Here is a 15,880-nt window from a genome sequence, read left to right on the forward strand (position 1 = left end):
AAGTTCAGCCATTAGGGTGAATTTGAGTAGGGGCAATACGAAGATTGGTCAGTAATTGTATTTTAAAAGAAGAAAAAGGAAAGCGGATACAAATTTTTGTAATTAGATCACAATAACAGAAGAAAAATGGGGGGTTCTTGGGGATCCGGCCTGAACAGACGGGCTCGTCTTCGGCGGGGCAAAAAGTATTGAATCCCACCGGGTTCCCTATGGGAAGCCCGAATATCTCTTCAGTAGTCATGAGGGATCTAAAACTGAGCACTTCCTCAGTAACCCAGGGAAATTTCTTACGCAGATCATCGCTAACGAGGGCAAAGCCTTGCTCGACAGGGCTGACGTCGGCTTCCTGACCTTAATTAGATGAGGTAGCTTCAGGATTCAACTCTGCAGAAGGGGACTCCATAAGAACCTAGAACAATAAAGTGGGAGGATTAAACACAGAAATAGCACGTAGCAACGAAAGCACGCACCTGAATCAAACAAACTACTATGAGCAGAGCTCGATGAATCATCAAAAGAAGTTAAGGGAACAGGAGTGAATGAGCCGGGATAGTGGGTGCAACTTCCTAAAACTATGTCGGCCATGGAGTCGTTCCCCCTCTCGATGAATTGAGAGCTAAGATAGACGCAGTTGAAACACGGATCCGGGCTTCGAACCTCGTGAGGGATTGACTCGGCTTGAGAAATAGTTCGAGCCGGAATAGGATTGGTAACGGACATTGAGGCCAGACGGGCTAGAGGAGAGTCTTCACCAAGATTGTCAACTATACGTCCTCGCAAAGCACCCGGAGTTCGGCCAGGTCTTTGACGACGTCCTCGTACGGAAGGAAGGGACGAAGAAGCTCCCCTAATTCTACCACCTCGGTAACCTCTTAAAAGAGCGGCTTGAGTTTCCGCTTCAGTCCGAGGTCTTCCATACAACCAGTATCTTGGCCCAGGAGGAAGGCTTTGGATGAACCTCTCTTCCTCTTGGGCGACCCTTTCTTCCTCCTCTGTCATAATCTCATCACTACGGCCAAAGATTCGAGGGCAGGTGGACCCTCTTGACCGCTGAAGTTCCCCCCACGCATATCTCAGAAGAACTTGGACTAAAGGAACAATAAAATGTGAATAATCACAGGCAAGGAATGGAGAAATGTTCGAATGGGATGTGATCAGGTGGTCAAGAACGAAACATGTATAACCAGATAGCAAGCATAGTAAATGGTAAACATCATGGGCGAAAGATGATAGAGAGCAGGGGCACGTAGAAAGCAACATCACAAAGAAACCATAGCTTGAAGTAAAGTAAAGCACGTACCTGGAAAACGATTGAACACTTTGGTTGGAGGATTCTGGAAAATGGGTAAACTGAGGAAATCCTTAAAGAGTAACGCCAATTCAGAAATGCATGAGTGACAAATGAAGGAAAAGAGAGAAATCAAATAGCGTGACCCGCGAAAACCAAAGGTCAGGGGCAAAAGGGTAACTTTGTTGGACGAGACAGTTGAAAGAGCACCCTGACAGTTGTAATAAATGCAAGCGGCTCAAACGGGCGTCGTGGCATACGAGGCAAGGCCACGTGGAAAGCAGTTATGATTACCTGAAAAGAGGAACCGTCTTTTTGGGAGGAGAATAGTCATAACTAGCAATTCCAATGTTATGGTTGGGTCCTAACATCTGGGGTATCGTGAAGAACCGTGGTCCCAGATTAGGAGATGCCGGTTAACTCAAATGGTCACCAGCTACTACGGTCAACCCCCAGGGCACAGGTCAGATGTCTATCCGGCGTACATTGCAGAGTCATAGTCTCAAATCGAGGATTGCCAATACAAACAGAAATTATCAAAGGGTCCCCATTCAATACGACCAGATGGGCACCATGTAAACCCGGCTTTTCATCCTGGCATCCTGAAAGCTTAGTCTACCGGGCTGGGGGGTAACTGTTAAGGACCAGAGGAAGGCCCATAGTCGCGGAAAGCCCGAATAGCGCAAGCCCACAGGTAAGCACTATAAATAGGAGCTAAAGACCACAGGTATGGAGAGCTCTCTGACCCTATTTTATGCAATCACGACAGTGCACACACACACCCCTCAGGCTAAGGCCGTCATATAGTGTGTTGTGATTCGATGTCCCTAAGGTACCTAGTTCATAGGTATCTAGAGAGAAGCACTTAAATCCTAGATCAATCATCCAATCACAATTGGACACATCTTCCTCATGCAGAACACATGGTATTATTGCATGTTAGCCGACCAAATAAACTATGCAGGATGTCAACTGACCAACTAATCCTCCTACCTAGTATCCAAATTAAAATGTAAGCCACAAAAAAAAACTAAAAAGACACTGGTCATGCTTTTCAAAAAAAATTTATAAACAGAGATATTTTCGTAATATCAACTTTTTTTTCCATCTATATTTTATCTACAACCAAACATAGACTTTATAAAAGTTACCTAATTTTCCCGGTTAAATTTTTTCAACCAAATAATTTTTTTTATATTTTCCTACAAAACTCACTTTCCTACCATTTTCTACCATTTCCCTATGAATATCATTTCCCTGTTATTCATAAAATTTCTCCTCAACCAAACGCCCCCTAAGAATTTTGACTCATAGTGTGTATTGGGACAAAATAAAAAGAGAGAGATCGGAATCTTTGAGCGTTAGAATTTAGAACCGTCTTTTTCATATATCTCTTTTTCTTTTCTTTTCTTTTATTTATTTTTGGGAAAAGTGTTTGTCATTTTAAATGACATAACACTCTGTCCTTTTAAGAGAGAGACAGACATAGAAAAAAAAATTATTTAAATTTTAAATTAAAAAAAACCATCCACTTTCTCTCTTCCATGATTTCTATTTTTCCGTGTCTATCTCTCTCCTAAAATGACATAATTTATGTCATTTAAAATGACAAACACCAAACCCTTTATTTTTATCCTATTTCTTTAACCTTTTTTATTCTTATATTTAGTTTTTTAATTTTTCTATTAGGTACTTTTTTTTATTCTTTTTTTGTTTTAGATTTTTTTTTTGAGTACATATGCCATCGATTTTTTTTTGAGATAAAAATAAAGGGGTTTGCATTTGTCATTTAACATGACACAACAAACTTTCTTACACACAATATTTTGTGGGGCCCACACTTTTTGAAAAAAAAAAAGAAAAAAAAAATTATGGCACGGAAAACGAATCTCTATAATATTTCACAATCACTTTTCCTACAACATAACTCTTATAAAACCCAAAAATAAATGTTGATATTTTTTTTCTCTATCGCCTCATAGACAACTTTATTTAAAACAGATAATAAAAAATAAAAAATATTAAGTAAAACGTAAAAAATTGTTTGTTACCTAAAAAATAATTAAGAGCATTCATTAACCAATACTTTCCATTTGCAAAAGATAAACTTAGATATGCTTTTCGATGTCAAATTTAAATAAAATCCCAATCGTTATTTTTTGTCATTCGATAGTTATAATTTATTGAAAATTATTGATTAATTAATAGGTTTGACTCAATAAATTATTACTGTCAGATTGACGAAAATCAATGATTAGAATTTGATGTCAAACTTTTTGATTTGACACTCGTATCAACTGTCATTGTTTGTTGGCTGTAATTAAGATATAGGATTGAATGATTTCAAAACTGTGTGTGATGTGTAACATATAGGATTTATCAGTCATGAATTATAGGGTTCGCTTTTTCTGCAGTTACTGCAGATAAGTTATCTGCAGTAAGCCCAATATGACGTCGTTTTGGGCGAAAATCATGGTGTTTGCTGCCTCCATCGGGGAGGGAGCCTGTCATCTGAGCATTTCACGGCACCCCTTAGCCTCTTAGCTCTTTCATTGGAGACTATCATCCATGAATCCTTAAAGATGAGAGGACCGTCAGACTGGATCATGTCAGAGTCAGTTTTCTGATACACAGGATCCCTTTGCAGGGCAAGTGTAGAGCATACTAACTTCCTCATCGAGAGATTAGTAACTATAGTAAGAACATTATACTAAGTTTTCGGAGAGAAGAGAAAACTTTTTAGAAACTCATAGGAAAAACACACAAGCTTTTATTTCCTTCAAACTCATTCTGATCATACAAGCACACAAATGGTTTCCTTTTATAGGCAAGGAACCATAATAACAACAAGCATAGTAAAGCACACCTAACCAGACATAATTATACAATAAGACAAACAACTTTTCTGAAAGTTGTATTATTGTTCACACTGTAATTATTCAACTTTTCTAAGAGTTGTATTATTGCACACTCTTTAAATCACAACCACACACTTGTTTTTTAACTTTAGACATCATCATTAGTATCATTAATAGATAGATTCAAAGCTCTCCTTTCTTCTGAGTGGACATCACCATACATCTCTTTCCACCAAGGTTTGTCTGTTTTGGCTTTTTCTTCAATCATCTCCATCATGACATCAGCATTTGGTTCCATGAGATCATCTTCTATTGGATCAATAATCAGATCAACTTGTATTGGATCTAGGTCTTGTGAAGAACTTGGGCCTGGGTAATGCGAAGAGCTTGGCTGATCTTCTGGTTCTTCATACCCATTGAGCTCTTGGACATGTTTTAACAGGGCTGTTTTGGCACAGGGATCTAATGGATAATCATTAAAATATCCCCATAAGTAAGCAATATTCTGAGACCAAATAATTCCATCAGGCCTTTGCCAGTAAGGTCTCTGAATGATGAAGATGGCAGTGATTCTTGAAATTTTTTCTTGTGTTTTTCCTTCTTGTTCCTTGGATAGAATGATCTTGCGCAGTTCTTTTCTCCATCATGGTAATGGAGAATACCATTCCAACAAGGTCCATAAAAAGTAATCTGTAGCTTAAGGAGTCATGAGAATCTCATATGTTCTCTGAATCTTGAGAGCAAGAGGAACTGAATGGTTGACTGTTAGACACCATATACTCCAGAGTGTTTTTTTCCGTAATGTCATAACCTACATCACAAAAAACTTGTAAACTGTGCAAGAAAGGAATTTCAGGGTTAAAGACTGAAGGGATAACATCTTTTGTTTTCATGGTTTCATGGGTGTAATAAAAATAAAAGTCTTTAGCAAACTTTTGAATTTGGTAGACTGAGGTAGGTTGACCTAATTCTGGAGGATAGACTCTTTTATGCTTGGCCGCTATGGGTAATGGTTCATGCATGAATATCAGGGAAAAATGGACAGTGGCTATGCTGGAAATGACTTGAACATGTGCTTTAGGTTTGGACGGTTTAGAAGGTTTGGATAGGAGGTCAGGTATGATGTTGTGGCTTCCTTTGATATGTTTGACAGTGAAATTTTATCTAGAAAACCAATCTTTTAGTCTGAGGATTTGAGGGTCTGGTGACATTTTGTTTTTGAACTCCAGGATTTTTAGAAAAGAGTAATTATCCATCTGGACTTCAAAATTGTGACCACGAAGATGGAAATCAAATTTCTTGATTCCATTTTTGACTGCCAGGGCTTCTTTGTAAGTGGTGTGATAATGTAGCTCTACATCTGTAAATTGACCACTTGCATGTCCACAATAATATTTCTTGTTATCAACTTCTTCTATTAAGACAGCACCCCAGAAATGATCACTAGCATCTGTTTGAAGAATTCTTTTACCAGTACTAGGAATTTTCAAGGCTGGTGGATTCTGAGCAATCTTTTTCAATTCTTTGACTGCTTGGGTTTTTTCTGAACTCCAAGGAGGAGGATTTTTCTTTAGAAGCTTTGACAACACACTGGTGTATTTTGCTGCATGAGGAATGAAATCTCTAACATAGTTAACAATTCCTAAGAATTGTTGAATTTGTTTCACAGTTTTTCATCAGGATAATCTGCAAGTCCTTTTGTAATGTGTGGCTGTGGTTGATACATTCCTTTTGAGAAATGCATTCCCAGAAAATCAACTTCAGTCTGGGCAATATAGATTTTTTTCTCAGAAAGCATGATCCCATGTTTGTCAGCTAATTCTGCAAACTGATTGAACAGTTTCCTGTGTTCTTCCATATTTTTAGAAAAAAGAAGAACATCATCAATATATATAAGAACTGTATCCAGGATTGGAGCGAAAGTTCTGGTCATTGTTTTCTGAAAAAGGGAAGGAGCCACTTTAAGACCAAATGGAAGCACTTTCCATTGGTATTGTGCATTTGGAATGCAAAAAGCAGTCTTGTATCTATCAGCAGGGTCTAATCCAAGTTGCTAGAAACCTGATTTCATATCAAACTTGGAAAAAATGTGAGCATCCTTAAAAAGAACAGGAAGAGTGTCAACCTTTGAGATCGGAAACTTATCATCCTGCAAAAAATGATTCAGGGGCTTATAATCAATCACCAATCTTTTCTTGCCTCTGATCTTTTTTCCAGATAAAAAGCTTGACATGCCCATGGAGATTTAGTAGTTTCTATCAAACCTTGCTTCAAGAGTTCTTGGCATTCTTGTCTCGCCAATTGAAGATCTGAAGGAGACATTCCTGGGTGAGTTGCTTTGGTTGGATTGACATCTTCATTGAGCTTGAATGGAAGCTGTACAAAAAATTCTTCATTCTTCCATAATGGGTTTGGATGAGAGAATTCTCCATGATTATCTGTACACAGAGGCTGAAGTTTTGCTTTGATATCTTCAAGTTCAGGAGGAGCTTCAGAAAAAGCATATAATCTTGAGGTTTCTGAATAGGACTTGAAGTCTCTTTTGAATCTTATTCCTTGGGGAAGAATCTGAAGTTTCTTAGCCTTGCTATAGACATCCATACCTATCAAAATATCTTTATTGGGCAGAGGAGTCCCAATAATATTGATCCAGACCACAGATTCAGGGAAAAATCTTATCACTATAGGTTGCTTAGTGATCAAGTTGGTTCTGAAAACTTTTCCATCAGCTGCTACAAAGTAAGTTGTCTCCTTTTCCATGCTTCAGGAGGTAAGATCTTAGGATCCATCATTGATCTTGCAGCATCAGTATCCATATAAGCAATCACATTTTTAGGATGATTGAATTTGGAGGACAAAATGTGAACTTCCACACTGGGCTTAGGTATTTCTTGACTTAAATAGAAAACTTCATTTATGGCAAAGACTGGGACATCACTATCAAAAGTTTCTGAATCAGAGGAGGAATCTTGTAGAGCAAAGACAATCTCTTCATCTCCAGTACTTTGTTCTGAGTACAAGGATTCTGCATCTCCTTCGTCAAGATTTAAAGCACTGATTTATCTGACTTGTTAGGACAGTTCTTTGCAAAATGACCCTTCTTCTTGCAAATGAAACATTTCTGACCTTTGTTCTTCCCACGAAACTTCTTCTTCTTGAAGAACCTATATTGTTTCTGGGACCTTTTTCCTTTCTGCTTCTTGTTGTATTTCTTGAAATTATTCTTTTTCTTGGTCTTGCAATCACAGTTGTTATCTTTGCATTTTATCTCCAGATAAGACTTCTTACAGGCTTGAGTATATTTTGAACTTTGATTAATCAGATCAGTCATATACTTATGCTGCTTGCAGAGTTTGTCAACCGCTTCAAGAGTCAGTTGGTGGATCTGTCCCATAGTAAGAGTTGTGAAATCTTTGCCTTGAGCAATTGTCATCCTGTTTAATTCTAGTTGAATCTCTTTAGGAAGAGAAGCCATATAAGTGTTTTTGAGGCTTGGATCATTATATCCATTCAACAGATAAAACCTCTGCATCATTCTTTTAAAATTCTTTTCTAGATCTTTTATCTTCAGAGAGCAGCATTTCATCTCAAAAAATTCTTGCATGTTTTTCTTGTCAATAATGTCTCCATCTCCAATGAATTCCTGGTGGAGGACTCCGAGCATACCAGAGGAAGTACCTACGTGGTGAAGTTGATCTTGTCTGACACTTCCCAAGTTATGATACCATTCCTTGAGAGAACCAACCATTCTGGAACAAAATTCTTCCATGACTTTGTAAGGGTCAGCATCAGCAGCTAAGAGCTTAGTATCAATCCATGCTCCAAATTCTAAGAGTCTTTTTCTCCATAGATTTGGAGAAATATCATCAAGCGTAAACCAAGGTCCTGCTGCAGTTGGTTTCTGATAGCGACACGACAAGTGCACCGATCGTGAAAGTAATAAAGTGTACCGGAGTACGAGATCGTTCCCACGAGGATCAGAATTTCAAACACTAGTTCACTAATTGCGTTTTAGTTGGACAATCAAAGGTTTGGTTTGAGAGAATGGTGAATTTAGATGAAGAGAATTGTTGTTCAAAGAACTTAAAATTAAAAACAATTAAGAACATGCAATTATGAAATTTCAGAATTAAAAGAATGAGTGAAGATGATGTTTGATTAAGATTTAAAAAGCGTAGTTAAGGTTTCGACTTTCCCCAATATCCTTAATATGTTATGAATTAAATGACCAAGAATCTGTTTCTTAATATATTACCAATCAATTCTATCTGAGTTAATTAGGGCTCAATTCCTTGTTACCATAAATCTATGTGATCTTGAAAGAACTCTAGTTCCCCGATTATTTTCCAAGAAAACATGCATTAAGATCAAGAATTTCAAGATTGCATAATTACCTTATGTCTATTCCTATTCCTATTCCTAGATCACAAGGATTATGATAAATTATCAAGTCAAGGTTCATGCACCAACATCCCTATTGTCATACAATTTTCCAAAATCATTCTATAAGGAACAAACTCATAGAAAACATTAAAAACAGATAATTTATTCAATTATAAAAAGAACAGAATTCAGAGATAATTTAATTCATAAACATAAAGATTCAATTGGGTTCCATCCACCCTTAACTACATAAAAGACTACTCTAGCATATTGAATTGAAAAGAAATAATAAAGAAAAGAGAACCCCAAGCCTCAATTGGTGTGATGTTGACTTGGTTTCTCAGTGTTCCAGCGCTCCGCAACAGGATTCCTCCTTCCGTCCTGGTGTAATGCTCTGGAATTGTGTATTGGTCTTGACCCCAAGCTCCTTATTTATAACCACAGGAGTTGTATCCATCATCTAATCTTCCAATGAATCCATACAAGATTTGTATTTGATTTCATCTTTGTTTCCTTTTTCATGTAAAATCTTGGAGATTTGGTTGATGAATTAGAGTTTTAAATCTTCGTTGTATCTTGCTTCAATCTTCTCAGGAATCATCTTGATTTGTTTCCGTTTTAGTTCCATATCCTATCTGAACAAATCTTCTTTAAATCTTCATGGAATTTGTTGCGTATCTTGATCAAATTTTCCTTTGAACCTTCAGCAGCTCTTGGGTGGATTTTTGCTGTTGAATTACTTGTTGTTGCCTGTCTTAGCACGTTTTGGCGTGCTGTAGCACGCTAAAACGTGCTCTTCGAATTATTTTTGTGGCTTCAAGGGTGTTTTGGCGTGCTGTTTGCGCGCCAAAACGTGCTCTTTCCGAAAGTAATTGTTGTTTTCTTCATCTTGTGCATTTAAACGTGCTTCTAGGGCGCTAAAATGTCCTCTTACAGTTGGTACACACTTCGAATCTTGCTTGCTTGTGCTTCAACTTAACTTGATGTCTTCCTTTGGTTCCAAAATGCCATAATATGTGTCAAAAACTCTTGTAAATCAGTATTACGACAACATGTTAGCAAGATATTCAATTACTGTAACTTTACAGCATAAAACCCTAATTTTCATGCAATTCTTAATATATATCAATCATAATTAAGCCTAAAAACATGGTAAACCAAGGGTTTATCAGTTTCTTAGTCTGGTTTCTGCTGGTAGCATCACCTGTTTCAGATTCAGGGGAATCATAGTACGATTCAACTCTGGATTCTGCAGTTCTGGCCATCAGTATGCTAGTAATATCAGCATAATGTGCTTCTGAAAGATCCGAAGAATCCCGAAACCACACCTGCAACTTCTGAAGAAGAACAGTCTGATGTGCATGAGAAAGTTGTGCCTCTTTTTTTTTCGAAGAACATTCTGAAGATGTGCATGAGAACATTGTGAAGAAGAATCCTGATCCTTTCGAAAAATGTGCCTCTTTTTTTTCTTTTTTTCTTTTTTCTAAAAGTTGGTGGGACCCATTTTATTTGTCTCTTAATATGAGAAAACTTCTCTCATACTACATGAGAGAAGTAATCCCCTTTATTTAAAGAACAATTTTCAAATAAAAAAGTTTTTTATTTTTATTTTTTCTAAATTAATTTGATGATGACATCATTGATATTTATTTTTTAAGATGAATTCAACTGTCATCCAGTGGCGATTTGGATTGTGAGAAATGACAATACTTAAACATATATGGAATCAATATCAATTGATTATAATTGATTTGCATTAGTGATTAATTGTTATTAGTATAATTAATTGAGAATTATTACATTCTAATTAATTATTGTAATAATATTTTAATTAAATTTTTTAATTATATAGTATTTGAAATGAGTGTAAAGCTGGTTTTTGAAGATATGCATATGGGGTCATCCCACGGTAGTGCCTATAGTTGACACGGTAAAAGCTTTGTATATACAATTATTAGTAGAATTTTATAGCATATTTAGATTAATTAACACTAAATATATGTATCCATATCATAGTATGTCTACATGTCAAGTTTCTAAACAATCCTTATTTTCGAGATGAGTATTCATATTTGTTTTTTAATCCAAAAAGCTTAAATTGTTATAAGGATACAAAATAGGGTTATATATCCAGCAAATATTATCAATAAAAGGAGGGAAAACATCGTATATTCCATGAATTCGCAACAACTAAGAAAGAGTAAAAGTTGCTACCAAAAAAAAAAAAAAAAAAGAGTAAAAGAGATAATTTATAAGTTTTTTTTTTTAAATGAGGTAATTCACAATATATCATTACTTAAATTTGATATCATGATAAAAGTAAAAATAATAACATCACTATAATAAATCTAAAAACAATATAAGTTATAGGAATCTTTATCGTACAAAATTTGTCGTGATAATTTACATAAAAATTAAAAACATATCAATACAATGAAATTGAAAAAATAAAATAATAATATATATACAATATTTATCACATATATGACACTATTCACATACATGTTACTATGCTATGAAGCACCGACACTTCAAAAATTCTGACGCCGATACTCCGACACTTCTCGACACTCCAATACTCGTTGTAAAGACTCAAAAAAGGTTCAAAGGTTATGTTGCGTTGCATTTTGAGTTTTAATTATTAGATTCGTTAGATTACAATTACAATTTTATTGAGTTTAATATAAATATTTGGAATATATTATGTTTCTTTGCAAAATTGATGGGTATTATAAGTTTAGCTTTATTTTTTTGTTAAATTATTGAATACTAAATATAATATACACTATATAAATTAAAATATTATATAATAACAAAACGTGTCCTAACGTGTTAGAATTCAACATTTTTTAGAATTAACGTGTCGGAATGTCGTGTCGTGTAGTATCCCGCGTCCCGTGTCGGTATCGGTGCAACATAGTTACTATGCGCGTATAAAGTAATAATAAATTGCGAAATTCTAAATCTGCTTAAATATAAATTAGAATATATATAAATATATAATTACAATATATAACGACATAAATCAAAGAAAAGTAAATTACTGAATATAAATTTCTGAATTATAAGTCAGTATACGGATTGTAAAAATATAAATTGCTAAAATACAAATTGAAAAAAATATAAATTTGTTAAAATAAATAAAATAAAATAAAGGGATTAACGTTTCGTATGTTGTATGTATCACAAAAAAAATGTTTCCAATGTTATAAGAGGTAAATTTTATCTCCTACAAATATAATTCATCTTGTGATTGAATTATATATTTTGGAGTGTTATTTATGATTGAATAATAATAAAAATAAAAATAATATTTTGGAGTGTTAATTTTTATTACCCATGGGTTTATTTAATTTATTTATTCTCGTTTTTAGTAGTTTGAGCATAGGCCTATGAATAACTATTGTTGCTTAGGGTTTTTAAGCCTATTTATATTGTAAACAGAGTGTTTTGTAACGAGCGCGGTGAGAAGAATATAATAAAATATTGCTGGATGTAGTTTATATTGGATAAACCTGAGTAAATCTGTGTCTCTATTTTTCTTTCCTTCTTTCTTTTCTGATTTTTGATTATGTGTGTGATTATTCTGTCGCATGTCACAAGAGTGATAAACCTCCTTAGGAGCCAATGGCTAAAGAACATGTACGAGGTTCGAGTCATGCCTAGACATTATAGCCTACTAAAAAGACATCCTGTAGAAAAAAATAGGTAATTAATAAAGCCAACAATGAGAAGTGTACTGCTATACTAAGACGGCATAATAAGACAACAAACATGTACCGCTACTATAAAAAAGGGGATTAAAATCCAGATATAATCATCTTCTTCCAATATGCTTATGCTCATTAATCTCACACTAACTTGAGCGTTGGAGTATCTTGCGGTAGTCATTCTTGTAGTATTGACTGCTTTTGCTAAAAATGTGACAAAACATTAACCATAAAGGGATGAGTAAAATAGGTAAAGTGAATGGTATTTTTTATTATATTTTGTTGTGTAATTGAGTCTTTGGTACTCAACTAGTAGTAAAGATATTTTCCTTTGAAGTATCCATCCCTCCTGTTCCAATCAAAGCGCACCTCAATGGAATTGGAGTTAACATCCCATTGGTGTCATCTCATGTAGTAGAGTAGGTGATCGCATCACATCAATCCACCAAATTATCAACTTATATCAAGCTCAATCATGTGTGGTCAGATCCAATTCCTCTTGTACTGATCCAAATATTTTATGGAAGAATAAGGAGAAATTCGTGATTGAGAACAAGATAATTAAAATCTAGTTTTTATCTAAAAACGAAAGGGGAATAAAAAAAAAATCGTAAAACGTAAAATCATAATAAAAAAATCATAAAAAGGTAAAAGCGCTTGGAATCTTGATAAAAACCTTTTGATGAAAAAAATTTATAAAAAATAAAAGGAGAGTTTTAAAACTGAGTTTTTAACTACCATGGAGAAGCTGTGTTCTTCTTATTAATCTCACTCAATTAATTATGTATGTGATTTAGCTGGCTAAGGTTGACTAGTAACCTGCACAAGAACCCAGTTATTTTAGTTTATTTCAAACTCATGAGCCGATTAGTGTGTGGATTCTTAAGTAGCACATTAACAAATTAGGATGATATAAGTGCTACGTAATTTGTGTCTGCTTTACTCTTTTGCTCAAAAATCATAAACTAAACCACAATACAAATGAAGAATAAATCTTACAAACAAGGTACTCAGACAATAGCTATTGATGATCATTGACCAACTTTACACCCAATCCATAATCCATGCATCTCCTTATATAAGGAAAAAGTGTACCAATATTTTCTATGGGCTTTTGCATGCAATCAATTTTAGGTGGAACATGAAAACAAGGTTCCATAGAGAAGTCTCTTACACAGGACGGATCCGGGATGTTCTTGTCTTGTAATTTGTAAAGAACCCATGGTTTCAGGCCTCCCAAACTCTGAGCCACATACCCAAATGTCGATAGAGAGCTAGTCACCAAAACATCACATAAACTTAATAGATATATTTCTGTCCATGCCTTCATGTTGTGCATGTTATCATGGAACTTTTGTTGCCCTTCGTGACTTGGTTGATAAACTCCTATGATCTCCCCAGTAACAGTAGGTCTTGTCAAATACATATTCCTAAGGTTCTCACCATACTTTGGATACAAAGATGCTACGAGAACAGATTTCAATGTCTGATTTTTCCATGGAGAAACTTTTGAACCTTCCGTGGTAAAATCAGGTAGTATCTTATGATTAAGGGTGCAGTTTAAAACTTGATTCATAATTGTTTGATATGGAGTGAGATCAGGATTGAATACTCTAATTTGGAGGCCAATCCTCTCATCTGCATTGACCAAATATGCTTGATAGAATCTGCTAATTGGTCCCCATACCTCATTGGAAGGGAGAAAGAGGTAGCGTCCCAGATGGTGGAAAACAGTATCTTTCTCAGGGAACATTTTGTTTAGTTCTTGGCTAAAGGATGGAACCATAAAAAGACAAGGTACAAAATATTGATCAGAGACGAAAATCAAGAGGGGTACTTTTTGGAGAAGATGTTGACTATGATCACAGCAGAAAAACCTTTCAGGATCATCTTTGGAGTGTTGTATATTCAGATGTAGAACTGATGGTAAAATCTCCTTTGAATGGTTTTGCATGTCCTTCTTTAACATGCTTTGGTATGTTTCAAAATGTCCTTGGTTTTTAGTAAAAGGAAAGTCCTTGGGCAATATCCATGATGAATTGGGGAACGGTTCACAAAATAGACCAACCATATCATTCTGAAATTCTACAAGTAGGACTCTGTCTGTTAAGAGTGCATAAAGGAATGATGCAGCCATGCTCACCATTCTGTTCCCTAAGCCATTGGCAGGTGTCCAGACAATGTAGTTAAATTTAGCAGTGACATTAGTCCTAAACCTTTTGAGCATTACCATGGTTCTTTTGTAAGATCTAGTATGAGGTCCACATTTTTTGTGAAGAACTTCATAGTTTCGTAGTTTGGATATGAGATATGGAGAGGGCTTATGAGGGGATGCTTTGCTATATAAGTAGGACTGAAATCTGCTTAAGCATGATCCTTCATCAAACCCTGAAGTGAGAAGACCGTCAATGAATTTGTCAGCATGATTTCTTGTAAGTGAGGAGGAATCCTTTGTTGAACTTGTAAATGACTTAGTTTTTGAACCTGCAGATTTGAAGATATCTTAAGATAATTTTATCATGTAACAAAGGAAAAGCCTCCATGTATTCCTAGTTTGAAACATAAGCTGTGGATATTGATATTACCTACTCTTGATCCTGTGAAGTTCTTAGTTCCCAATACAGAGCCATTTGTTGTAACGTTTGGACTTCTTTCACTTAGTACCTCACCTATTGAAAACCCCTTTAAATGACCAAAATTTGAGGTGAACGTTAATATAAGTAGAGAGAAACCTATAGCAATGATGACCAAGGAAGCTTTGATCTTCTTGGAACTCAACTCCAACCATTCCATCATGGTGGCTTCAATGATTTTCACACTTCTAGATATCTCACCTTTGATATAGTAATCAGCAATCACTACCCCTCTTAAGATAAAAACATATGCACAAAATCAATCTCTCAGAATATGTAACAAGTAACAATATCAATTAGAAGCTTATATTTTACTCATAAGTTATATCCACAGCGATTAAAAGAAGGATCTTGACTTTTTTTCTAACTGCAATGCAACAAACTAAGACTAATCTCGCATTCGCAGTAGAACCAGAAGCTGGCTCAAGAATCAAAAGATATGAAATTGGCTGAGAAGGGTTAAAAAATCCTAAATTGAGAGCCAGAATAAAGGTTCCCGTCTGAACAAGCAAGAATAAAGTTTCCCCTCAGAACAAGGTTCACAATTTTTACTGCTATAAAGCGTACAGCTATAAGAAGGAAGAATCTGAATGACAACATCACCATACAATTGAATGATGCTCATTCTGTTCAATTTTTAAGATCATGATGAAAGCAAATTATTAATTCCATAAAACAAATAGAGTCATAGACTACAATTAATATACTACAGAAAACTTCTAACTTTCGATGGGGAATAAAAAACAAATAAAACAGTGTGGACAAGGATCAAATAGTGTTTGGTTCCGGAGAAATTTATTTTAGTAGAAAAATGTAATTGATAGGGAAATGGTTGGAAAGTTAGTTTAGTAGGAAAATGTAAAAAAAGTTGTTTGGTTGACCGAAATATTACCAGAAAAATTTATTTAAATATGCAAAATCTATGTTCGGGAGAAACTTTGTATCTGTTTTTTCACTTCTCCAGTTATCTGTTATCTCAAGTGGTATTCTGTAACAGTGAATTTCATC

General features: G+C 35.1%; 1 protein-coding gene across 1 annotated transcript; it reads right to left on the minus strand.

The window, feature by feature from the left end:
• Positions 1–13,260: 13,260 nt before the first annotated feature.
• On the minus strand, positions 13,261–15,032 carry LOC133315484 (probable fucosyltransferase 8). Its single transcript, XM_061517112.1, has 2 exons — positions 14,829–15,032; positions 13,261–14,688 (listed from the first exon to the last, which is right to left on the minus strand). The coding sequence occupies exons 1-2, from the start codon at positions 15,030–15,032 to the stop codon at positions 13,261–13,263; spliced, it is 1,632 nt and encodes a 543-aa protein (XP_061373096.1).
• Between the last annotated feature and the right edge of the window lie 848 nt (positions 15,033–15,880).

This window comes from Gastrolobium bilobum, unplaced genomic scaffold, assembly GCF_033153095.1.
Source record: "Gastrolobium bilobum isolate Gb01-03AN ecotype WA unplaced genomic scaffold, APGP_CSIRO_Gbil_v1 utg2933, whole genome shotgun sequence".
NCBI lineage: Eukaryota > Viridiplantae > Streptophyta > Magnoliopsida > Fabales > Fabaceae > Gastrolobium > Gastrolobium bilobum.

Coding starts and splice junctions, on each gene's coding strand:
- LOC133315484 (XM_061517112.1), bottom strand. CDS start 15,032: ATGGAATGGTTGGAGTTGAGTTCCAAGAAGATCAAAGCTTCCTTGGTC. Junction 14,689..14,828: donor AGAACTTCACAGGATCAAGA/GTAGGTAATATC, acceptor AGTTCAACAAAG/GATTCCTCCTCACTTACAAG.